A 26,167-nucleotide genomic window follows, 5' to 3' on the forward strand; every position below is an offset into this window, starting at 1 on the left:
GCTGAAGCCTGGCTTGGAGAATTTTGTTTTCTGTTATGGAACATTAATGACCAGAGACGTATCAATGTCAGTTACATAACAAATCACTGGCCGCAGGCATTAGTTTCTGCAAAAATGCCCCAGTCAATAATGAATTAAGGGAAGTGTAGGGATGAAGGCGCAAAGGAAAAGCAGCCAAGATATAATAGTTTAACCATAAAACACTCCGTGTTCCTCCTCAAGGGGTAGACAGAACATTCTGATACTTATCTCTGAGTTCTGAAGGAGCCAAGGTCCCCACCACGTGGAGTAAGGAATAACCATGTTGACCTCTTCTGACATCAGTCAACTCAGAGTGTTGACCTTGGCTTCAATTCTATGCTAAATTCTCTGCTCGTGCCCCTTTGTGAATATGCATGTACCTTTAGCTTGAAGCTTCCCCAGTTTGGCTGTTGGGGAGACACGGTTTGGGGCAAAATCTCCAGTTTTCTCATTACTTGCTGCAAGTAATAAATCCTTCTTTCTTATGATCTTGGCCTGGTTGTATCTTTTGGCTCAACGCTTACCAGGAGGCACACCCAGTTTTACTGGTAATGGTATGCCTTCTTTTCTCATGGATAAATACCTATGAATGATAGGTTATATGGCATTGAATATATTTATCTGCTGGGTTATATGGCGTTCGATATATTTATCTTTTTAAGAATCTGCCAAAATACTGTATAGTCTCGCCAGCAGTCTATGAGAGGTCCAGCTTTTCCGTGTGTTCACCAACATGTAGTATGGTCAGTGTTCATAATTTTAGCCAGACGAATATGTATATATAAATTTAATTGTGTTTTTAAGTTGATTTCAGTAACATCAGTCATAGTAGAGACTCCTGTCAACCTCAAGTTCACTGCCAGTGAGGAGGTCAGTGGCAAGGGGCTTCAGATCTTTCCTTGGAATCTGGGATGCCAATCACTTTCTGGGCAAAGAATCTTTGGTAATCTGAAGATAAAAATCCAAATTTTCCTTTGGGACCAATTGAAAAACCAACTTGATTGAAATTTACTTTCCTTTTGCCTTTCTGAGTCATCAGATTCCAAAAGCATTGCTTAAGAATTCTGTTTCTGAAAGGGAATTGCAGGACAATGCTGCTGCCCATGGCAAAGATCAAAACTACCTCATCTGGAAAGCATACTACTACCTGTTTCGTTTCAGCAAATGCTCCGCACTCACTATCTTTCTTCTGAGTAAATCATTGGCAATGAATGTCACTTTTTTTTTTTTTTTTAATGAATGTCTAAATGCACGCCCTCTCTTGAGACGGCTTTTATTCCTGAACTTCTGCTGCTCACGCTACCTGAGCTTAGAAGCCAGGCAGCTGGATTGGTCTGGGCTGCAGTTACCCGATGGCTCCTGCAGTGTTAACGGGCTTCTTTCCTCTGTGTGTGTGTCTGCTGCTGGCACCAGGCTTCGCCGAGGCAGGCAAGCTGCTGGTGGTACCCATGGATGGGAGCCACTGGTTTACCATGCGTTCAGTGGTGGAGAAACTCTCCCAAAGGGGGCATGAGGTGGTCCTAGTCATACCAGAGGTGAATTGGCACCTGAGCAATTCATCCAATATTACGGTAAAGACTTATCACACGGCTTACACTCTGGAGGATTTGAACGCTGAGTTCCGGAAATTCTCTGATTTTCAGTGGAAAGTTCGGCCGCAGAGTCTACTTCCTATGTTAATGGGTTCAGCCAACACAATTTTTGATTACTTTTTTTCACGTTGTAAGAGCTTGTTTGAGGACAAGAAATTAGTAAAATACTTAGAAGAGAGTTCTTTTGATGCAGTGTTTCTAGATCCTTTTGATATGTGTGGTTTGATTATAGCCAAGTATCTCTCACTTCCACCTGTGATCTTCACCAGGGGAGTTTTCTGCCATTATTTTGAAGAAGGCACTCAGAGTCCCATGGCCCTTTCTTATGTTCCGAGAGCTATTTTGGCATTCTCTGATGCCATGACTTTTGAGCAGAGAGTGTGGAATCTTATCCGGTACTTAGAGGAACGTTTATTTTGCCGCTATTTTTACAAAAATGTTGAAGAAATTGCCTCTGAGATTCTCCAGACGCCTGTCACAGCATCTGAGCTCTTCAGTCAACCATCAATTTGGTTGTTACGAAATGACTTTGTTTTGGACTATCCCAGACCAGTGATGCCCAACGTGGTCTTCATTGGTGGCATCAACTGTCAGCAGTTGAATCAAAAGCCACTGTCAGAGGTAAGTTACTTCTTTAGCATATTGACGATTAATGTGGCTTTGGACATTTTAAAAAAAGATGCCTTAGTAAACTGGTTTGTCATTTACATCCTTAGCATTTGTAATTTCTTTCCGGTTGAACAAAGTATTTTGTGCCAGTTCATTTATTTGTGCATTATCAAATTTTACAAAGCTCCTTCTTTGCTAAGTATGTGTATATGATTGATGTGATTGTTTATAATTTCTAGGCTGCATTTGTAAATACTGTTTTTGAAAAAAATGCTAAAAAAATCCAGTAAGAAATGAAACTTCCCTTTTGTTGACCCAGTGCTACCCCCCTATAGGAAAATGCTTTTAGCAGTTTTGTATGCATCTCTTCCAGTTTTTCTGAAATTATTTTATATAAGTGCATGAATCTCATGTAACTTATCATAGACATTTATTAAAATACAATATACTATCAGACAGGACATATAATTCCTTATCTTCCTTTTTTCACTTACCAATTGTGTACATCTTCTCAGTCAGTATATACGCAAATGTGTCATCCTTTTTATTTGTAAAAATATTTATTTATTATTTTGCTGCATCGGGTCTTAGCTGCAGCATGTGGTATTTTCGATGCGTCATGCAGGATCTTGAATTACCCCTCAAGGGCTCTCTGTCTGTGGCTCGCAGGCTAAGTAGTTGTGGCATGCTGGCTTAGTTCCTCTGCTGTGTGTGGGATATTAGTTCCCAAACCAGGGGTGGAACACGCATCCCCTGCATTGAAAGGCGGATTCTTAACCACTGGACCACGAGGGAAGTCCCTGTCACACTCTTTTAAATAGTCGCATAAAATTCTTTACTTTGAATGCATCATAGTTTATTCAGCTAACCAATACGGGTAGATATTGATGGTTTTCCCCACTTTTTCTTTTATAAGCAAAACTGTATTAAACATCCTTAATTTCTTTACCTGCATATATTTCTGACTTCTTGCTCTTATCTCTGTAAGCCAGAGTCTTTGTTTTCTTGCCTGGGCAGCTTGTGGGATCTTAGTTCCCTGACTAGGGCTCTTGGCAGTAAAAACTCAGTGTCCTAACAACTGGACAGCCAAGGACTTCCTTCTTTGATTATTTATAACTCTTTAAAAAAGTAACAACCATTCTTAGTTCATGGGCCATACAAAATCAGATACTGAAAAAATCAGATTTTTCAGTATCTTTTGAAGTGGGAGACAAGATTGCTGGGCTCCCCAGGGTGAAGTCAGCCGTGAGACAAGTGAGGAAGAAGAGGGGAGTCTAGCAGGAAAATGTGAGTTTTAAATATGTTATAATGCTCTCCTCACCCTCCAAACAACACTGCATCACTTGTTAATAAGAAATATATTAGAGTAAGTAGATGCTACTGGTACAAGGCAAGGTTACTCAGAGTAGTAATCCATTTAAATTTAAAACATTAGGGAGATAACCTGAGTCCTTCTCGTCAGCCATGGGCCCAAACTGCAGGATTCTGAGAGGCTGGGCCTTTCCCCTTTGCCCAGCTTCTGTGGCAATCCCAGGCACCACCCAGCACCATCTGCACCCTTTATCTGAGGGTGGGGTACTGCACCATCCCAAAACCTTGCCCAGTCCATTGTGGTTCATAGGTCACCCAGAGGGTTGTAGAGATATGTAAAGCCATATGGATTTTATATCTACCTATTACAGATAAAGAATTATAAAACATGTTGAACCATATAAGGGTTTATATGTTTGGTTACATATGTCTATACTGGGTTGGCCAAAAGTTCATTTGGGTTTTTCTATAAAGTCTTTTTCTAAAAAACTCAAAATGAACTTTTTGGCCAACTCAATACATCTATAAAATAAATGGTTTTCTATATCTATTAAAGGATTACATGTATTTGAAAGGTTTTACATATCTGAAAGGCAATATATAGATATTTTAAAATTTATACATTGTAAATTTATTTACATTATATAAATTCTATATAATATGGTACATATAAATTAAAAACATATATATTTTTAAGTACAAACATAAAGTAAGCATAATTATCAGAGAGAATTCTGACCTCAGAGAAGACCCTTTAACCAAGATCCTTGGATATAGCAAAACTACAAAAGCAAATTTTCATGAAAAGACTTATGGACATCATGTATTTTTCCTGTGCACTTTGAAATGATTAAGATGGTGAATTTTTTAAAGTGGAAAAAAATGTCTTTTAACTGCGGATTGGTTTGAATCAGGATACAAACGTGTTTCCCGCATTGGATCATTTCTTCTAACTATCTGTAACTGTCCCCTCCCTTTTAGCAATTGCTTGTTGTAGTAACTGGATCAGTGTCCTGTAGACACTGGTTCTGGTTTGCCTGACGGCTGTCTTGTGGTCGTGATTAACGCGTTCCTGTAAACTGGAATTTAGTGTAGGTTTGATTGATCCAAGTTCCCCTTTTTGGACAAGCACACGGCATCTGTAGCACTGTGTGGTTGGTATTGCATCACTGCAGATGGCAGCCTACTGCCATCTGACTGCTCTACTTTGAGTGATTTTGACTTTGATCTGAATGCAGAGTCATGCTCTCCCGTGTCTGCGGTGGCTTTCCAAGGTCCTGAGGGAACTTGGACCAGGTGACAAGTAGGGATGAAGTCGGACAAGTTTTCACCTCCAGTCTTTTGGCTCGAAATCGTGGACCTGAGACATCCCTGGTGCAGCTGACAAAGCTCTGTGTCTTCTAGTCCCTGCCTGCCCTGCCAGCCATATCCTTGTCCTCTTTTATGTTCCAACCCCACTGCCTGCTTCCAGCCTTTCACACCATTCCACTTTGGGGCCCTCATACCTGCTCTTCCTCTCTCTGGAATCCTCTTTCTCCCATTCACAGCCAAGCTAAATTCTTAGCCTTTTTTTGTTTGGTTTCAATGATGTTTTTTGGGGGAAACTCTCCATGATCCCCATGTAAGGTCATACACTCTAGTTATAGGCTCTCATGGGGCCAGGTATCACCCTTAAAAAATTGGTAATCCAACGGCAATTAATGAGTTTTCTGGCAATCCTGTAGCATCTGTTACACCTCCCTGTGCTGTAAGCTCCAGGCAGGAACCATATTTGCCTTTCCTGTTGCTATATCTCTAGCATCTGGTCTGGTACCGGGAGCAAACTTGCTGGTTGAATTAAAACACAGTTGGAGTAGAAGGATGTGAAAATGTCCCAGAAAGTTATGTTAAGAGGAAGAAAGGCACTTGTTTCATGTCAGCCTGAGGCTTTTGCCACTCCCATTACGAGTACATCGAGCCTTGCAGGACAGGATAAGTGAAAATGCTTGCCTATACCCCAGGTTTCCATCAAACTGCTTTTCAGAAATGGAAATCTATGGACTTCGCTGGTGGTTCAGTGGTTAAGACTCTGAGCTTCCAATGCAGGGGCACAGGTTTGATCCCTGGTCCAGGAACTAAGATTCCACATGCTGTGCAGCATAGGCAAAAAAAAAAAAAAAAACAACGCTAAAAAAATTCACATCTACTCTTCTAGGCTTCTCAGTGTTAGGAAAGGGGACGGAGGAGACTAGTCAAGGGTTATGTGACAAGTGAGAGCTCGCCAGTGGCTGAGAGAACTTTCAGGAACAAGAGGGTTTTCTATGTGGCCTGGTTTTCTTTGTGCTGTGTTGACCCCTAAGCTCTACCTTAGAGACCCTTGGCCTTCATAGATGTTTTGGTACATGAAACAGCCTGGCATTTAGAGTTGCTCCGGTGGGGTGAGTGGCACCAAGGAATGGGATCCTATGTCTGATCTGAAATAAAGGAATATCCTGAAGACTTAAGGCAAGTCCAGAAGCTGCAAACTGGAGACGGGAGGCAACACTCTGCTTGGGAAGGGCCAGGGGCTCTCAGCAGAAGGCTGAGTGGTTGTTGGACTCAATGCAGATCTTCAAGAGCACGAGAACTTCAGCTGAGGTCAGCTGATAGATATGTAGGCGTGACTCAAGATGTCACTCACGATCCCTCTGGTTCCTGAATCTGAGCTCACCCTGCTCATCACTGCACGGTAGGCCAATGAATCCGAGAGATGAGGTTTGCGGCAAGGAAAAGACTATTTGGAAAGCCAGCTGGCTGAGAAGATGGCAGACTAGCACCTCAAAATAACTGTCTTATCAGGGTCTGGATGCTAGTTTCTCTTGCAGATCAGAGATGGGGGGAAGGCGAGGAAGCAAAGCAAAAAGGCCATTAATCTTGCAAACATCTCCTAGAATGGCAAGCCTCAGGCAGGGGATGTGTTCATTTCCCCCTTCCTGCCATCCACAGGTGGACAGGTGAACCAAGGCACTTTAGCTTGACAGTCAGGCAGAGGGGCAGGATTCTCTGAGGCAAGCTATGAAGTATGATTATAATAACAAAAGCAATGAAAAGCAAGTCCAAGAAACAGCTCCAACACGCAGTTGGAACTGACTTCTTCCCTGCAACACTTTCTCCTTTACCGTCTCCTGCCTCCCTCTTCCCTGCAGCACCCTGTTTCTTCCTATCTCTATTACATCCATCTTCTCTATCTCCCTTCCACCCATGTTTTCCTGTATCACTTTCTCATCACGAATCCTGCCACACAGCGGGCAACAAGAAAGGGCATCCCAAAGTCTGACTCAGACATGGTGCTTTCAGTAAAGAGAGGCAGTGAAGCTTTGCCCAGAGGTACATAGAACAAGAGCTGGGAACACAGAGGATGTGGTTGGAGGAGAGCCCAGGTTCCCCTGGCCCTCTCTCACTACCGTCTTCTCTGTAGCTATAAACCAGTGTTCTTCCCTGCCCTCTGGGTAATGAAGAGCTGCTGCTGAGTATGTGTTGCACCTGCTCAGTAAGTTGTGGTTCCCAGGTGATACTAGCTGTAAAGAACCCGCCTGCCAATGCAAAAGATGTAAGAGACACGGGTTCGATCCCTGGGTTGGGAAGATCCCGTGGAGGAGGAAATGGCAACCCACTCCAGTACTCTTGCCTGGGGAATCCCATGGACAGAGCAGCCTGTGGGCTACAGTCCATAGGGTCGCAAAGAGTCAGATACAACAGAATTGACTTAGCACACACGCACGCACACGGATAAAATAGCACCAGCACACAGAATTCTCTTCCAGATCAAATATGATAATGCATGTAGAGTGCCTAGTGTGTGGCAAAGAATTGGTGACAGCTGTAACCCCAAAACGGGTTATGCTAGGTATTTCCCAGGACAATGATTTTTTTTGAAACATGATCAGATGCCAATGTTCTCCTCTTGTTGGGAACCATCTATGAATTATTTAACCCTCAGGCTCTCTAATCTCACAGTGGACATGATGTTTGTTGGCTTTTTGGTACTACATAATAACAGGCAGTTGGCACTTTTTTGGTTTCATAAAAGATCCTTCATTGAACAGATATGTATTGAGAGTCTTCTGTGTGCCTGGTTAAGAGCTGGGGATGTGGCACCAACAAATGAACATGACTGCCTGCTGGAAGCTGCCGTCCAATGGGGAGCAGGTATTGATCAGTTACAAATGATGAAAATCACGTGAAGAGCAGAGGGTACAAAGAGAACTGACTCTGGGGGATCTTGCCGGATGAGTGACCTTAGGAAGAGGTGGGGAGAGATTGTGCCAAGCCCCGCAGCCCAAACCCAAATATCACGAGGCATCTCACGCTGAAACCCAGGCACGTTCTTCCCCCTTCACCCATGTCTTTGAGGTCTCCTTACTCTAGCAGATGCAGGAAGTGGAAGTCCAGTTTCCTGTCTCTTCTGAGTGGTCCTCTGTCATGGCTGCTGAGTGACCTGTGCCCCCTCCCCCTCCTCACTACTGCTGGCTCCTGGGGCCACCACCCACATTGATGCCACACACACTCCCCGCACCCCCCACCCGGAAGTCACAGACAAGGTCCCTATGGTAAGATATGTGACCACCAGAGACATCAGGCCGGCCTATCCATGGGTGATTCAGACTTGACCCTTTGGGACCTGTGCCAAGACCTGGGCCCACAGCACTCTGACTTCAGGGGTCCCCACCCCACAGCCTAGCAAATGGATTAAATTGCCCCCCGTATCCCGCATCACATATTCTGTCAATGTCGCTTGATGAGCTGAAACACAGTGGACCAACTGACCTGAGGTTATATTTGTATAGCTTTTTATTAATTTGATTTTGCTCTTTTTAGATTCTGGACTTAGTAAATGTCTTTTTCAGGCCTCAAACACTTGGCAGGACCTTTAAAATCTTGTAGATCCAACCCCTCTTTATCATGAGCTGCAGGTAATTCAAGGGTCAAGCTTTCTAATCATCTTCCTTCTATCAAGGCATTGCCACCTCCACATACAGAGACCTTTTCACCTCCTCTCTACTCAAAATGCCAGGTGTCCTCCATTTAATTTTAGGGACATCTCAGCTTCCATCCCAGGATCTGCCCCCTTCTCCCCAGGGATGCTGTATCATGCTGTGCTTAGACACTCAGTTGTGTCCAATATTTGCCACCCTATGGACTGTAGTCCCGGAGAAGGCAATGGCACCCCACTGCAGTACTCTTGCCTGGAAAATCCCACGGAGGGAGGAGCCTGGTAGGCTGCAGTCCACAGGGTCGCTGAGAGAGTCATTTCCCAGGCAGGTTGATAGGGAGTCTAGGGGTCCCCAAAGAGAGAGGGGTCTGGAATTCTCAAGGAGGAAAAAAGGACAAACTTTTTTTCTTTCTCCACATTCCTTAGGATTATATACCAATAATGTATCCTGCCTAAGGACAGTCTTTGGATTCAACCTTCTGTTATTTTAAAAAGTTAATTATGGGAGTATACCTGGTCTTTACAAGGATGTATCTTGCCTGAGGACAGTGTTATCTTAAAATGTAAATTATGGGAGTAGGTCGGAGGAGGTCTTTACAACCTCCAGACATTCTTTGGATTATATAACCTCATTATTAACACTAGCAAGCGGGTACTCTTTCTGCCCCCTTCTGATGCCTATGTCAGAAGCTTTCTCTATCTCCTTTATACTTTAATAAAACTTTACTACACAAAAGCTCTGAGCAATCAAGCCTCGTCTCTGGCCCCGGATTGAATTCTTCTCCTCCGGGGGCCAAGAATCCCGGTGTATTCGCATGATTCAACAACAACCTTTCATCTTGGGGGCTCATCCGGGATCCTTCAGGACAAGGTAAGGATGCTTGGAGCTTTAGTTCTTTGTTCTCTTGGCGAACACGTTTTCTGCTGTGCTTTACTAACTCTACCGTGTGCTTGTGTGAATGAATGGCATGCCCTGCGTGAAACAAGTAAGGAGCTCTGCTCTGCGGTTCCACGGTGATCTCATACGGCTTATGGCAGAAACCTGTCGGGGCGTTATACCGACCTGCCAATGCCAAGAGGCACCCAATGTCTCCTTCGGGAACCGACCAGAAATGGGCAAAGCGTGTGGACCGAACTCTCCTTTCTCGGTCAAACTTTTCGGTCTCTTTGACCATTTCATAACTCCTTGGGAATTAGAAGTACTAACCTAATCTATCGGATCATAGACTTTCAAGGGACTTGTGATATATACTGTTACTGTGTACTGTGGCTTAGGTCCCAAACTTGGATTGGTAGTCAAGAAAGTGTCTAGCCTCACTAGGAATCGAAAGTTCGGAAGCTAGATGGAGCTCTAGCTCCCAGAACATCTCTGAGGTTAAAGGTTACTCAGATTGGGACCGCGATGGGTTTTTTTTCTTTGGTAATGCCAGCTCTTAGTGGATCAGAAGAGGCTGTTATACTGGTGTGGTGATGCTTGGAAAGAACATCTCAGTTTTATGTTCGCGTCGGTCTTATTGTGGTCAGGAAATACTCAGGGTCGTGCACAGGCACTCAGGTGACGAATGTTTCCCACAGTGGTCTTAGCTTGGGAGGCATTCCGGAAGGTTACTCTGATTCACCCTGGGTGACATCAGAGGCAAGCAAGGTTAAGGGTGAAGAGCTGGACGTCAAGTAGGGATGCTATCAAGTCTACCCCGGTACATCCCCACCCCATCTCGGTGGTAGAACCGGGAGGGACGAATACGGCCCCTGCGTCGGTAAGGGACAGACTAAGTCCGACCAGGAAGGAAAAGCTTTTGGTGTAACGTCTGTCTACACCCCCATCTAGAGCAGGGAGGGACGCCTCCGGTAGAAAAATGGCGCTGGTCGCTTTTTTCTCTCTTACAGATGGGAGCTAACAATTCCAGCCTCATTCCTTTGAACTGTATCCTGAAAAACTGGGATAGATTTGATCCCCAGGGCTTAAAGAAGACACACCTGGTCTTCCTTTGTGATACTGCATGGCCACGGTATCCACTGGAGGACGGCGAACGGTGGCCAGTTGGAGGGTCTCTTAAGTATAATACTGTTCTACAATTAGACCGGTTCTGTAAGGAACAAGGGAAATGGGGAGAAGTAGCATATGTGTTGCCCTTTTTCTCTCTGCGAAATATGCCAAACTTATGTCCTAAGGGTATAGATTTGGGTGTGAAACCTTCAGCTCCCTCCTATCCTCTTACTTTGCCCCCGTACCTGGGACTCCAAACTGGGATTCAAACTGCCCACATGGAGGTCCAAACAACTCCTGTCTCAGTACGACCTCAGACTACTCTGGTTTCAGTAGAAACTCAGACCATCGAAGTAAGAGATGAGATGGAGGACAGGAGACAAAGAGAAGAGGAGAAACAGGTTTCTCCAATCTATCCCTGGGATCATATGCGCAGAGCAGCCAGAGAGACTGAGGAACAGCCACACAAGCTGTTGTCTCTTTATGAAACACCCACCGGGAGAAATAGTCTGTGAGAGTTAATAAGCCTTTTTCTTATCAAGAAATACAAAGAATCAAGGAGGATCTGGGAGACTATTTAGAGGACCCAGAAAAATATATCAGAGCTTTTAAAGGTGTTACTTTGCTTTATGACCTCACTTGGAAGGATGTGATGTATATCTTGGGACAAACGCTGACTCCCGAGTCAAAGACTCGAGTTTTGGGAAAAGCAGTTGCCTATGGAGATGAGTGGCTTGGTAATGAATCAGTAGGGAAGAGGGAGAACGAGATAGCGGCCCTCCCCACTGGGGATCAGGCGGTCCCAACTATAGCACCAGACTGGGACTACAACACAGCTAAAGGAAGATGGGATCAGAGTCATTTTGTTAGATGTATTCTTGAGGGACTTAGGCAGGCGCGTTCTAAGCCTTTAAACTATGGCAAATTGGCAGATATAGAACAGGAGGAGAAAGAAGCTTCTGGTAAATTCCTAGATAGACTGAGAGAAGGCCTTCTCAGATTCACTGAGATTGATCCCGGAAGTGAAGAGGGAAAAGTGATTTTAAAGGATAGATTTCTCACTCAGTCGGCTCCAGATATCCGCCGTAAGCTATTAAAGCAGGCGTATGGACCAAATCAGTCTTTAGACACTCTGTTACAACTGGCTCAGACAGTCTATTATGGTAGGGAATATGAGGAAAAGAAAGAAAGGCAAAAAAAGACAAAGGAAAAGGCGGAAGCCTTCGCCATGGCTATGAAAAACGTTCTTAAACAGCCTGAGAAAAATGCCCAGAGGGGCCCAGGTGAAAAGGGATGGGCTTGCTACTGCTGTGGAAAGGAGGGGCACCTCAAGCGGGATTGCCCTCAGGCATCTAAGCCGCCCCCGGCTCCATGTCCGGTCTGCAAAGGACCACACTGGAAGAGAGACTGCCCCCAGAGGCGTAGGTCTCCCGGGTCGGACTCTCAAGACAATCAGGACTGAAGGTGCCCGGGGGTCCCCACACAAGCTCCCGTCCTAATTACACCTGAGGAACCCCGGGTATTAATAGTTGTGGGGGGCCAATCCGTTGATTTCCTTTTAGATACTGGGGCAACTTACTCTGTGCTTACTGAAGCCCCTGGCCCACTTTCTTCCCGATCCGCTTCTGTAATGGGACTGTCTGGACGAGCCAAAAGATATTATTTCAGTTATTCTTTATCTTGCAACTGGGATTCTGTGCTGTTTTCACACGAGTTTCTGATTGTGCCAGAATCTCCCTCACCCCTTTTGGGAAGGGATATACTGAACAAGGTCCATACCTCTGTTTTCATGAATATGGAGCCCTCCCTTTCTCTCCCTTTAGTTGAACAAAATGTAAATCCTAGAGTATGGGCTGATGGAAAACCTGTGGGTCGAGCACAAAATGCTATTCCTGTAGTTGTTAAGCTCAAAGACCCACAACAACAACTTTTTTTGACTCAACAACAACCTTTCATCGCTAACAGTCGGACACGACTGAGCGACTTCACTTTCACTTTTCACTTTCCTGCGTTGGAGAAGGAAATGGCAACCCACTCCAGTGTTCTTGCCTGGAGAGTCTCAGGGACGGGGGAGCCTGGTGGGCTGCCGTCTATGGGGTGGCACAGAGTCGGACACGACTGAAGCGAGTTAGCAGCAGCAGTAGCAGCAGGACTGCAGTCCACTGTGGATACACGCCCTAAACTCAGGGGTTGGGTCTTCAGGAGACCCCGAGAAAAGGTTGGCTTTCCACCTTGACACTCAGTGATGCCCCAGGACACACAGCGTCCCACGGCACTACCCAAGAGCAGGCCTGACCCTCCAGGGTGGCTCACCCGTCTCCCCTGCTGTGACTGGCAGACACTCTAGATTCTTCTTCCTGTTGTCTTGTTCATACACATGCACATATACACACACATCATTCTTATGAATAGAAACAGTCTTCTCCACACTCCCACTATCCCTAGAGATAGCAAGGCTATCTCTCTCTGGTCACATTTTACAAAGTGGTGTTAGTTTCTTTCATCTCCTGTCTCCTTGTATGACCCTTTGGGCCTGCTGGGAATAAGAACAGGAGGCCAAGCCTCCTGTCCAGCAACTCAGAGACCAGAGCAGACCTCTGCTAGGAAGGGCCCAGAGTGGTCCTCCGAAGGATGGGGACTGGGCTGAGGAGCCTGAGGCTTGCAGGGCATCTTTCTGCGTCCACCTCCACACACTTTCTTCAGTCTTCCCTCCTCTGGAAGCACTGTTCTTGCTTCAGAAAGGTTGACCCTTGAATTACCTTGAACCTGTGGGGGTCCTGCCTGCCCTGGAGGGTGGACTCTCACTCACTCTGCTCCCCTTGGGACCATCAGGGTCTCCGTGCCACCTTGATGGACACACACCAGGATGCTCTCCTTTCCTGACTCTGATCACTGTGAGTGGGAAACCCTGCTGGCACTCTTCTCCCTGGGATGTTGCAATGAATTTGGGATTTGGCTGGGTTCCTGGGACCAGCGCTGTGCTTGCAACAGCCCCTTCCATGCCGTTTCTCGGGCTTCTTTTCTTTTCCTGAGTCCCGGCATGCTTCCTGAGCCTGCGGGGCTAGGTTAGGACAGGCCCTTGCGTGCCAGTTCAGTTGTGCGTGACTAGTCCTGGGCGAGTCTGTTTGAGTTCTGCTAGGAACCACCTCTTGCTTGGAAAGCCTGCCTCTCACACCCGTCATCTCCTGGATTCTCTTTACTCAGCAGTAAATCAGGCAGCGCTAACATGAAAATCACGTGAAGAGCAGAGGGTACAAAGAGAACTGACTCTGGGGGATCTTGCCGGATGAGTGACCTTAGGAAGAGGTGGGGAGAGATTGTGCCAAGCCCCGCAGCCCAAACCCAAATATCACGAGGCATCTCACGCTGAAACCCAGGCACGTTCTTCCCCCTTCACCCATGTCTTTGAGGTCTCCTTACTCTAGCAGATGCAGGAAGTGGAAGTCCAGTTTCCTGTCTCTTCTGAGTGGTCCTCTGTCATGGCTGCTGAGTGACCTGTGCCTCCTCCCCCTCCTCACTACTGCTGGCTCCTGGGGCCACCACCCACATTGATGCCTCACACACTCCCCGCACCCCCACCCCGGAAGTCACAGACAAGGTCCCTATGGTAAGATATGTGACCACCAGAGACATCAGGCCGGCCTATCCATGGGTGATTCAGACTTGACCCTTTGGGACCTGTGCCAAGACCTGGGCCCACAGCACTCTGACTTCAGGGGTCCCCACCCCACAGCCTAGCAAATGGATTAAATTGCCCCCCGTATCCCGCATCACATATTCTGTCAATGTCGCTTGATGAGCTGAAACACAGTGGACCAACTGACCTGAGGTTATATTTGTATAGCTTTTTATTAATTTGATTTTGCTCTTTTTAGATTCTGGACTTAGTAAATGTCTTTTTCAGGCCTCAAACACTTGGCAGGACCTTTAAAATCTTGTAGATCCAACCCCTCTTTATCATGAGCTGCAGGTAATTCAAGGGTCAAGCTTTCTAATCATCTTCCTTCTATCATGGCATTGCCACCTCCACATACAGAGACCTTTTCACCTCCTCTCTACTCAAAATGCCAGGTGTCCTCCATTTAATTTTAGGGACATCTCAGCTTCCATCCCAGGATCTGCCCCCTTCTCCCCAGGGATGCTGTATCATGCTGTGCTTAGACACTCAGTTGTGTCCAATATTTGCCACCCTATGGACTGTAGTCCCGGAGAAGGCAATGGCACCCCACTGCAGTACTCTTGCCTGGAAAATCCCACGGAGGGAGGAGCCTGGTAGGCTGCAGTCCATGGGGTCGCTAAGAGTTGGACACGACTGAGCGACTTCACTTTCACTTTTCACTTTCCTGCGTTGGAGAAGGAAATGGCAACCCACTCCAGTGTTCTTGCCTGGAGAGTCCTAGGGACGGGGGAGCCTGGTGGGCTGCCGTCTATGGGGTGGCACAGAGTCGGACACGACTGAAGCGAGTTAGCAGCAGCAGTAGCAGCAGGACTGCAGTCCACTGTGGATACACGCCCTAAACTCAGGGGTTGGGTCTTCAGGAGACCCCGAGAAAAGGTTGGCTTTCCACCTTGACACTCAGTGATGCCCCAGGACACACAGCGTTCCACGGCACTACCCAGAGCAGGCCTGACCCTCCAGGGTGGCTCACCCGTCTCCCCTGCTGTGACTGGCAGACACTCTAGATTCTTCTTCCTGTTGTCTTGTTCATACACATGCACATACATACACCCATATCATTCTTATGAATAGAAACAGTCTTCTCCACACTCCCTTCTTAGTTCGCAAGGCTATCTCTCTCTGGTCACATTTTACAAAGTGGTGTTAGTTTCTTTCTTTCATCTCTTGTCTCCTTGTATGACCCTTTGGGCCTGCTGGGAATAAGAACAGGCCCCATAGCCAAGCCTCCTGTCCAGCAACTCAGAGACCAGAGCAGACCTCTGCTAGGAAGGGCCCAGAGTGGTCCTCCGAAGGATGGGGACTGGGCTGAGGAGCCTGAGGCTTGCAGGGCATCTTTCTGCATCCACCTCCACACACTTTCTTCAGTCTTCCCTCCTCTGGAAGCACTGTTCTTGCTTCAGAAAGGTTGACCCTTGAATTACCTTGAACCTGTGGGGGTCCTGCCTGCCCTGGAGGGTGGACTCTCACTCACTCTGCTCCCCTTGGGACCATCAGGGTCTCCGTGCCACCTTGATGGACACACACCAGGATGCTCTCCTTTCCTGACTCTGATCACTGTGAGTGGGAAACCCTGCTGGCACTCTTCTCCCTGGGATGTTGCAATGAGTTTGGGATTTGGCTGGGTTCCTGGGACCAGCGCTGTGCTTGCAACAGCCCCTTCCATGCCGTTTCTCGGGCTTCTTTTCTTTTCCTGAGTCCCGGCATGCTTCCTGAGCCCGCGGGGCTAGGTTAGGACAGGCCCTTGCGTGCCAGTTCAGTTGTGCGTGACTAGTCCTGAGCGAGTCTGTTTGAGTTCTGCTAGGAACCACCTCTTGCTTGGAAAGCCTGCCTCTCAAACCCGTCATCTCCTGGATTCTCTTTACTCAGCAGTAAATCAGGCAGCGCTAACATGAAAATCACGTGAAGAGCAGAGGGTACAAAGAGAACTGACTCTGGGGGATCTTGCCGGATGAGTGACCTTAGGAAGAGGTGGGGAGAGATTGTGCCAAGCCCCGCAGCCCAAACCCAAATATCACGAGGCATCTCACGCTGAAACCCAGGCACGTTCTTCCCCCTTCACCCATGTCTTTGAGGTCTCCTTACTCTAGCAGATGCAGGAAGTGGAAGTCCAGTTTCCTGTCTCTTCTGAGTGGTCCTCTGTCATGGCTGCTGAGTGACCTGTGCCTCCTCCCCCTCCTCACTACTGCTGGCTCCTGGGGCCACCACCCACATTGATGCCTCACACACTCCCCGCACCCCCACCCCGGAAGTCACAGACAAGGTCCCTATGGTAAGATATGTGACCACCAGAGACATCAGGCCGGCCTATCCATGGGTGATTCAGACTTGACCCTTTGGGACCTGTGCCAAGACCTGGGCCCACAGCACTCTGACTTCAGGGGTCCCCACCCCACAGCCTAGCAAATGGATTAAATTGCCCCCCGTATCCCGCATCACATATTCTGTCAATGTCGCTTGATGAGCTGAAACACAGTGGACCAACTGACCTGAGGTTATATTTGTATAGCTTTTTATTAATTTGATTTTGCTCTTTTTAGATTCTGGACTTAGTAAATGTCTTTTTCAGGCCTCAAACACTTGGCAGGACCTTTAAAATCTTGTAGATCCAACCCCTCTTTATCATGAGCTGCAGGTAATTCAAGGGTCAAGCTTTCTAATCATCTTCCTTCTATCATGGCATTGCCACCTCCACATACAGAGACCTTTTCACCTCCTCTCTACTCAAAATGCCAGGTGTCCTCCATTTAATTTTAGGGACATCTCAGCTTCCATCCCAGGATCTGCCCCCTTCTCCCCAGGGATGCTGTATCATGCTGTGCTTAGACGCTCAGTTGTGTCCAATATTTGCCACCCTATGGACTGTAGTCCCGGAGAAGGCAATGGCACCCCATGCAGTACTCTTGCCTGGAAAATCCCACGGAGGGAGGAGCCTGGTAGGCTGCAGTCCATGGGGTCGCTAAGAGTTGGACACGACTGAGCGACTTCACTTTCACTTTTCACTTTCCTGCGTTGGAGAAGGAAATGGCAACCCACTCCAGTGTTCTTGCCTGGAGAGTCCTAGGGACGGGGGAGCCTGGTGGGCTGCCGTCTATGGGGTGGCACAGAGTCGGACACGACTGAAGCGAGTTAGCAGCAGCAGTAGCAGCAGGACTGCAGTCCACTGTGGATACACGCCCTAAACTCAGGGGTTGGGTCTTCAGGAGACCCCGAGAAAAGGTTGGCTTTCCACCTTGACACTCAGTGATGCCCCAGGACACACAGCGTTCCACGGCACTACCCAGAGCAGGCCTGACCCTCCAGGGTGGCTCACCCGTCTCCCCTGCTGTGACTGGCAGACACTCTAGATTCTTCTTCTTGTTGTCTTGTTCATACACATGCACATACATACACACATATCATTCTTATGAATAGAAACAGTCTTCTCCACACTCCCTTCTTAGTTCGCAAGGCTATCTCTCTCTGGTCACATTTTACAAAGTGGTGTTAGTTTCTTTCTTTCATCTCTTGTCTCCTTGTATGACCCTTTGGGCCTGCTGGGAATAAGAACAGGCCCCATAGCCAAGCCTCCTGTCCAGCAACTCAGAGACCAGAGCAGACCTCTGCTAGGAAGGGCCCAGAGTGGTCTTCCGAAGGATGGGGACTGGGCTGAGGAGCCTGAGGCTTGCAGGGCATCTTTCTTCGTCCACCTCCACACACTTTCTTCAGTCTTCCCTCCTCTGGAAGCACTGTTCTTGCTTCAGAAAGGTTGACCCTTGAATTACCTTGAACCTGTGGGGGTCCTGCCTGCCCTGGAGGGTGGACTCTCACTCACTCTGCTCCCCTTGGGACCATCAGGGTCTCCGTGCCACCTTGATGGACACACACCAGGATGCTCTCCTTTCCTGACTCTGATCACTGTGAGTGGGAAACCCTGCTGGCACTCTTCTCCCTGGGATGTTGCAATGAATTTGGGATTTGGCTGGGTTCCTGGGACCAGCGCTGTGCTTGCAACAGCCCCTTCCATGCCGTTTCTCGGGCTTCTTTTCTTTTCCTGAGTCCCGGCATGCTTCCTGAGCCTGCGGGGCTAGGTTAGGACAGGCCCTTGCGTGCCAGTTCAGTTGTGCGTGACTAGTCCTGGACGAGTAAATTTGAGTTCTGCTAGGACCCACCTCTTGCTTAGAAAGCTTGCCTCTCACACCCGTCATCTCCTGGACTCTCTCTACTCAGCAGTAAATCAGGCAGTGCTAACATGAAAATCAAGAGCCGTATCACATCCTGGACTGATGGGTGGGAGGGCTGGAAGTCACTCCCTGGCTTTCTCACTCATACTCCAGGGCTCTCACCATGTGCTAGCTCCCACGGGGACTTGCACACATGCAGTAGAACACCTAAAGAACATCGACTCTTTTGGGAGAGGAAGCTGGTCAGTGACACTATAATCTGTAACTGTTTAAATCTGTAAACTGTCACTTGCAAAAAAAAAAAAATTAAAACAGTCACTCTTCTATTTTTTTTTGCTTGTTTGTTTTGGGAAATGCAGCTATTTTTCTTTAATATGCTATTTATCCTAACCCAGAATGGACTTATTCTTATTATCTTAAATCAGTTAATGAGGAAGCATTTTTTAAAGTGATTTTAATTTCTAAAACAGATCATTTTGTTGTTGTTGTTCAGTCGCCAAGTCCTTTCCAACTCTTTCTGATCCCATGGACTGTGGCAAGACAGGCTCCTCTGTCCTCCACTGACTCCTGGAGTTTGCTCAGATTCGTGTTTATTGAGTTGGTAATAGTATCTAATAGATCACTTGGGTAGACATATCCCCAACGGGGTTTCCCAGGTGGCACAGTGGTAAAGAATCTGCCTGCCAATGCAGGAGATGTGTATTCGATTCCTGGGTCAGGAAGATCCCCTGGAGAAGGAAATGACACCCCACTCCTGTATTCTTGCCTGGGAAATTCCATGGATAGAGCAGCCTGGTGGGCTACATACAGTCCATGAGGTCACAAAAGATTTGGATAGAGCTTAGCAACTAAATGACAACAGCAATGTCCTTATAAAAAAGGGTAAGTCATCAGAGGTTAGAAGGGAACCTGGAGCAGACCATTCCTGAAAGCCTCCAGAAGAAATCCACCTGGCCCATGCCTTGATCTCAGGCATTCAGTCTCCAGAACCCTGGTAGTAAATTTCTGCAGTTTAGGCCACCCACTGTGCAGTCTTTGCTTCAGGGGCCCTCATTAGTGGGAAATTCCCTAAGCCAATGGGAAATTGCTTTCTAAGCCAAGAAAGTGTTCTGCGGTGTCTGGGGTCCAGTGCTAGAGACATATTTTTGTTTCAAATCCTGGCTGGTTGAGTCACCATCAAATCCCTGTCACCTGCTGCTTTCCCTTTGTTTTATATTTCTACATTCTCTCCCCTTTTACATTTTTCCACTTTCTCTCCTGCCTCTTTTACTCCTCCTATCCTCTTTCCATTCGCAGTGCACAACTTAGAACTTTCACTCCTTGAGATTTTATCTTAAAATTAGTTAGTTATTAGGCTGCCTTGGGTCTTAGTTACAGAATCCATGATCTTTGTTGCACACACTCTCTAGTTGTGGCACGCAGGCCCAGTTGCTCCATGGCATGCCATCTGGACAAACCTAGACAGAGTATTAAAAAGCAGAAGCATCACTTTGCCGACAAAGATTTGTCTAGCCAAAGCTGTGGTTTTCCTAGCAGTCATGTATAGATGTGAGAGTTTGGCCATAAAGAAGTCTGAGTGCCAAAGAATTGCTGCTTTTGAATCGTGGTTGACTCTTGAGAGTCCCTTGGACTGCAAGGAGATCAAACCAGTCAATCCTAAAGAAAATCAGTCCTGAATATTCACTGGAAGGACTGATGCTGAAGCTCCAGTACTTTGGCCCCCTGATGGAAAGAGCCAACTCATTAGAAAAGACCCTGATGCAAGGAAAGATTGAAGGCAGAAGAAGGGGGCAGCAGAGGATGAGATGGTTGGATGGCATCACTGACTCAATGGACATGAATTTTAGCAAGATCCGGGAGATAGTAGAGGACAGAGGAGCCTGATGTGCTACAGTCTGTGAAGTCGCAGAGGGTAGGACAAAACTTAGCAGCTGAGCAGCAATAACAACAAAGTTATTTGGGATCCTAGTTCCCAGACCAGGGCTCAGCCCACATCCCTGCATTGCCAGGCAGACTCCCAACTCCTGCACCACTACGGAAGTCCCCCTTGAGACAATCTGAGGATTTGCTTTTGCCCAGCAGAGGGCTTTTCGGTTCATCCACACAGAACCCGGCTGCCTGATCAGAGCCAGAGGAAGCCCCTCTGAGGGACCTGCCCTGGTGCCCACACTCTCGGATTAGCAGATTAACTCACTAATTCTAGATGGAACCCTCTGTGGCAGATGCGGCAATTCAGGTGCAGAGCAGTGCGTTGTGCTGCTGGGGTCGGAGGAGGGTGAGGAAGGGGAGGCTACAGACTTTAGAATTTCTGTTTTTAACCACAGTCTGAGTGGACGTTGTGGTCTTTGAGCACGTATCTGTTGGGATTATTTTTAAAAATAGTTTAATTTATTTATTTTTGGCTGTGCTGCTGTGTTCGTTGCTGCGGGGCTTTTTATCTCCAGTTGTGGCAGGCGGGGGCGACTCTCTAGTGTTCCGCCGGCTTCTCATCATGGAGGTTTCTCTTGTTGCAGAGTGTGCACTCTAGGGCATGAAGGCTTCAGTAGTTGTGGGATGTGGGATGTGGGATCTTCCCGGGCCAGGGATCAAACCCCGGTCTCCTGTACTGGCAGGTGGACGCTTGACTATGGAGCCACCAGGGAAGCCCTTTGTTGAGATTCTTTTTGTCTTCTGGTATAAAAGAGAGCCCCCAGGCACAGTGGTGAGACCAGGAGAAGTGGGGTGGGAGGAAGGTCAGACTCCGTGCCAGGGTAGCTTTCTGCATGCCCCCTTGAATCCAGCCATCGCTGTGGTAACCAGGTAACCAGGATTTGGAGTGACCAGCTCTGCTGTGTTGTTCAGATGCCTAAACTTGGCATCTGTTCACCTTGCATTTGGGAATGAGAAAGGTTGACAAGTGGGGAAACCTTGATAAATATTTGTCCATGGACATGGTCACGGATGCTGCAGAATCCAGGGTGTGGACTGCTCAGGATGGAGGGCTGAAGCTAGCCCCCGGAACCTTCCGAGATGTCCCCCAGTGGGAGTGGGACAGACCCATTTTTGGGGATGCAGAGAAAAACAAAAATAAATCGAGAGGCTCAGGTGAACGCTGGTAAGGGGCCTGGTCGTTGCAAGTTAGCCATGTGCTTGAAAGTGGTTAAACATTAATTTAGATTCCTTCATGTAATAGGGCAGTTCAGGGCAAGGAGAGGTAGGTTGGGTCTGTGAAGGGCAGGGATTTGTTGAAGAAAAAAAAAAAAAATTCTCCCAGAGCTTGGCAGTTTGGAGCCTGTAAATTATTCTTGTTGCTACCTGCCAATTCTCCTGTAGCATGGCTTGCCTTCTTTGGAGAGTTTCCGTGGCGGTTCTCTTCTTAGCACTTTGGGGCTTCACCCTGGGGGACAGGCTGCTGGTGGTCCCTCAGGATGGAAGCCACTGGCTCAGCATGAAGGACATCGTTGAGCATCTCAGTGAGAAAGGGCATGAGATCGTGGTGGTGGTGCCTGAAGTCAACCTGCTCCTCCAAGAGTCCAAGCACTACACAAGGAAAATCCACCCAGTGCCGTTCGACCAGGAGGAGCTGGAAGCCCGTTACCGCTCCTTCGGGAAACACCACTTTTCTCCACGCTGGTTGGTGACTGCCCCTGTGGTGGAGTATAGGAACAACATGATTGTCATCAATATGTACTTTCTCAACTGCCAGAGTCTCCTGAGGCACTCAGACACCCTGCGCTTCCTCCGGGAGAACAAGTTCGACGCCCTGTTCACAGACCCGGCCTTACCTTGTGGGGTGATCCTGGCCGAGTACCTGAACCTGCCCTCCGTGTATCTCTTCAGGGGCTTCCCCTGTGCCCTGGAGAACACTTTCACCAGGACTCCGAGCCCCTTGTCCTACGTCCCCAGGTACTACACTCAGTTCTCAGACCACATGACCTTCCTCCAAAGGGTGGGCAATTTCCTGGTGAACTACCTGGAGAACATTCTGCTCTACGCGCTGTATTCCAAGTACGAAGACCTGGCCAGGGAAGTCCTTGGGAGACAGGTGCACTTGCCGGCCTTGTATCGGAAGGCCTCCATTTGGCTGTTAAGATACGACTTTGTGTTCGAGTATCCCAGACCAGTCATGCCCAACATGGTCCTCATCGGAGGGTCCAGCTGCAAGAAACAGGGCGTCCTGTCTCAAGTGAGTGGCTGGCTTTCTTTCGGGTGGCCCTGTGTCTTCCTGGGGAGATGTGGTTCTTTCGTGTTCTGTCTTCCCTCGAGCATTTGGCTCCAGGGAGTGCTGCCTGAGGAGGAGAGGACAGGCTGAGGTTTTGAATGATGCTGTGGCCTGGAAGGAGCACAGGGGTGGTTCATGGCAACAGCAGGAGATATCTTGAGCAAGGTTATCTGGGGGCACTCACAGAATCCTCGAATAAGCCTGAGAAGTTTCCAGTCCAAATCCTCTGCTTGTCTGTTGAGGGAACAGGTGAAGCTGGATCAAGAGGACACAGAGCTAAGAGGCTTGTTTGTTGCTGTTGTTTAGTTGGTAAGTCATGTCTGACTCTTTGCCACCCCATGGTCTGTAACTTGCCGGGCTCCTCTGTCCATGCTGGCCCAGGTCCGAATACCTTCTTCCTGTGGCTGAGTCCCTTTGCTGTTTGCCTGAAACAACCACAACATTTTAAATTGGCTATACTGAAATTTAAAATAAAAAGTAAAAAAAAAAAAAGAAGTACATTCTCCCATCTCTGTGCACTGCCTTTTCCGTGGACCCTAAACCAGGAGTCAGCACAGGATAGCTACTGGACAGAATCTGCCCAGAGCTAAGAATGGTTCTACATTTTTTTTCTGAAGGCATGTTATAAACCACAACAAAGAGTGTGTGACAGCAATGTGTGGGGTATGCTGAGCCTGCATATTTACTATCTGACTCTTTACAGAAAAGGTGTGTTGACCTCTGACCTAAGGCAAGTGTCCCTAGATGCCCTCTTGACATGTGTGGAAGAGGGCCCAGAGCTACTTTGGAAAATAAAAACTTGTGAATTTCGTGAGCTTGTTTGGTTTTGCTTTAATATTTACAACTCTGAAAGACTTCCAATCACTTGTTCACACCGGAATTCTCTTGTAAAGTGATTTTTTTTTTCCTCAGAAAGAAACCCTGAAATAAATCCCAAAGGCCCTCACCACCCTTCTTGAACATCTGCTGATTACTTTAACACGCTAGACAGTTGGCAGCAGCTATGGGAACAGGGCAGGGGCTGATGAGCTTAACTAGACTCGTTTCAGGAAGCACAGAGCATGAACTAGAAATTATGGGTTCTAAGAAATTTTAATTAAGACATTAATAAGCAAAAATGTACGAAGAAACATTTGGCATAAGAAAGGAAGAAAATAGCATTTTTGTTACCTTGATACCTATCATTTTATTTTTGAAAAAAAAAAAAGAGTTGTATTTAGATATTAAAAAACCAGATTATAGTGGATGTACTTTCTGAGCCCCGTGAATCTTTACCTGGTGCTTGACTTACATTTATGTGTGAATTGCAATCCCATTTAACAATAGAGAACATTCTGTACTACAATACATAATTATCAACTTATATTTGTAAATTACTGGAGGTTCAGTTCCGTTCAGCCCAGTTCAGTTGCTCAGTTGCGTCCGACTCTTTGGGACCCCATGGACTGCAACTCCAGGTCTCCCTGTCCATCGCCAACTCCCGGAGATTACTCAACTCACGTCCATTAAGTGGGTGATGCCATCCAACCATCTCATCCTCTGTTATCCCCTTCTCCTCCTGCCTTCAATCTTTCCCAGCATCAGGGTCTTTTCCAATGAGTCAGTTATCAAATCAGGTGGCCAGAGTATTGGAGTTTCAGCCTCAGCATCAGTGAAGCTGATTCATTCACCTTCCATGAATGATCCATTAATTCATTCACCTTCCAGTGAATATTCAGGACTGATCTCCTTTAGGGTGGACTGGTTGGAACTCCTTGTTGTCCAAGAGACTCTCAAGAGTCTTCTACAACACCACAGTTCAAAGCATCAATTCTTCAGCGCTCAGCTTTCTTTATAGTCCAACTCTCACATCCATACATGACCACTGGAAAAACCATAGTTTTGACTAGATGGACCTTTGTTGGCCAAGTAATGTCTCTGCTTTTGAATATGCCATCTAGATTGGTCATCACTTTCCTTCCAAGGAGTAAGCGTCTTTTAATTTCATGGCTGCAGTCACCATCTGTAGTCATTTTGGAGCCCAGAAAAATAAATTCTGACACTGTTTCCACTGTTTCCCCATCTATTTACCATGAAGTGATGGGACCGGATGCCATGATCTTAGTTTTCTGAATGTTGAGCTTTAAGCCAACTTTTTCACTCTCCTCTTTCACTTTCATCAAGAGGCTCTTTAGTTCTTCACTTTCTGCCATAAGGGTGGTGTCATCTGCATATCTGAGGTTATTGATATTTCTCCCAGCAATCTAGATTCCAGTTTGTGCTTCATCCAGCCCAGCGTTTCTCATGATGTCCTCTGCATAGAAGTTAAATGAGCAGGGTGACAATATACAGCCTTGACGTACTCCTTTCCCTATTTGGAACCTGTCTGTTGTTCCATGTCCAGTTCTAAACGTTGCTTCCTGACCTTCATACAGGTTTCTCAAGAGGCAGGTCAGGTGGTCTGGTATTCCCATCTCTTTCAGAATTTTCCACAGTTTACTGTGATCAACAGAGTCAAAGATGTGAAGATGGGCTCAATAAAGGACAGAAATGGTATGGACCTAACAGAGGCAGGTCTTCTGTTTTTGGCTCCAAAATCACTGCAGATGGTGACTGCAGCCATGAAATTAAAAGACACTTACTCCCTGGAAGGAAAGTTATGACCAACCTAGACAGCATATTAAAAAGCAGAGACATTACTTTGCCAACAAAGATCCATCTAGTCAAGGCTATGGTTTTTCCAATAGTCACGTATGGATGTGAGAGTTGGACTATAAAGAAAGCTTAACACTGAAGAATTGATGTTTTTGAACTGTGGTGTTGGAGAAGACTTTTGAGACTCCCTTGGACTGCAAGGAGATCCAACTAGTCCATGCTAAAGGAGATCAGTCCTGGGTGTTCATTGGAAGGACTGATATTGAAGGTGAAACTCCAATACTTTGGCCACCTGATGCGAAGAGCTGACTCATTTGAAAAGACCCTGATGCTGGGAAAGATTGAGGGCAGGAGGCAAAGGGGACGACAGAGGGTGAGATGGTTGGATGGCATCACCGACTCGATGGACATGGGTTTGGGTGGACTCTGGGAGTTGGTAATGGACAGGGAGGCCTGGCATGCTGTGGTTCATGGGGTCACAGAGAGTCGGACTGAACGACTGAACTGAACTGAACAGAACACAGTCAAAGGCTTTGGCATAGTCAATAAAGCAGAAGTAGATGTTTTTCTGGAACTTTCTTGTCTTTTTGATGATCCAACGGATGTTGGCAATTTCATCTCTGGTTCCTCTGCCTTTTCTAAATCCAGCTTTAATTACATCTGGAAGTTCACCATTCTCGTACTGTTGAAGCCTGGCTTGGAGAATTTTGAGGATTATTTTATTAGCGTGTGAGATGAGTGCAATTGTGTGGTAGTTTAAACATTCTTTGGCATTGCCTGCCTTTTGAATTGTAATGAAAACTGACCTTTTCCAGTCCTGTGGCCACTGCTGAGTTTTCCAAATTTGCTGGCATATTGAGTGCAGCACTTTTGCAGCATCATCTTTCAGGATTTGAAATAGCTCAACTGGAATTCCATCACCTCCACCATCTTTGTTTGTAGTGATGCTTCCTAAGGCACACTGAACTTCACATTCCAGGATGTCTGGCTCTAGGTCAGTGATCACACCATCGTGATTATCT

General features: G+C 47.0%; 1 protein-coding gene across 2 annotated transcripts in view; it reads left to right on the plus strand.

The window, feature by feature from the left end:
* Window positions 1–1,297: 1,297 nt before the first annotated feature.
* Window positions 1,298–26,167, plus strand: part of LOC133244906 (UDP-glucuronosyltransferase 1A1-like) — a 143,181-nt gene continuing 118,311 nt past the window's right edge. The window contains exon 1 of one of the 2 annotated variants that reach the window (XM_061412680.1): window positions 1,298–2,234. In XM_061412680.1, coding sequence (XP_061268664.1) covers window positions 1,374–2,234 — 861 coding nt within the window. In that variant the 5' untranslated portion in view covers window positions 1,298–1,373. Of the gene's footprint in view, window positions 2,235–21,490; window positions 22,476–26,167 lie in introns of those variants that run through there. The other variant, XM_061412681.1, reaches the window with a different exon arrangement.

This window comes from Bos javanicus, chromosome 3, assembly GCF_032452875.1.
Source record: "Bos javanicus breed banteng chromosome 3, ARS-OSU_banteng_1.0, whole genome shotgun sequence".
Classification (NCBI taxonomy): domain Eukaryota; kingdom Metazoa; phylum Chordata; class Mammalia; order Artiodactyla; family Bovidae; genus Bos; species Bos javanicus.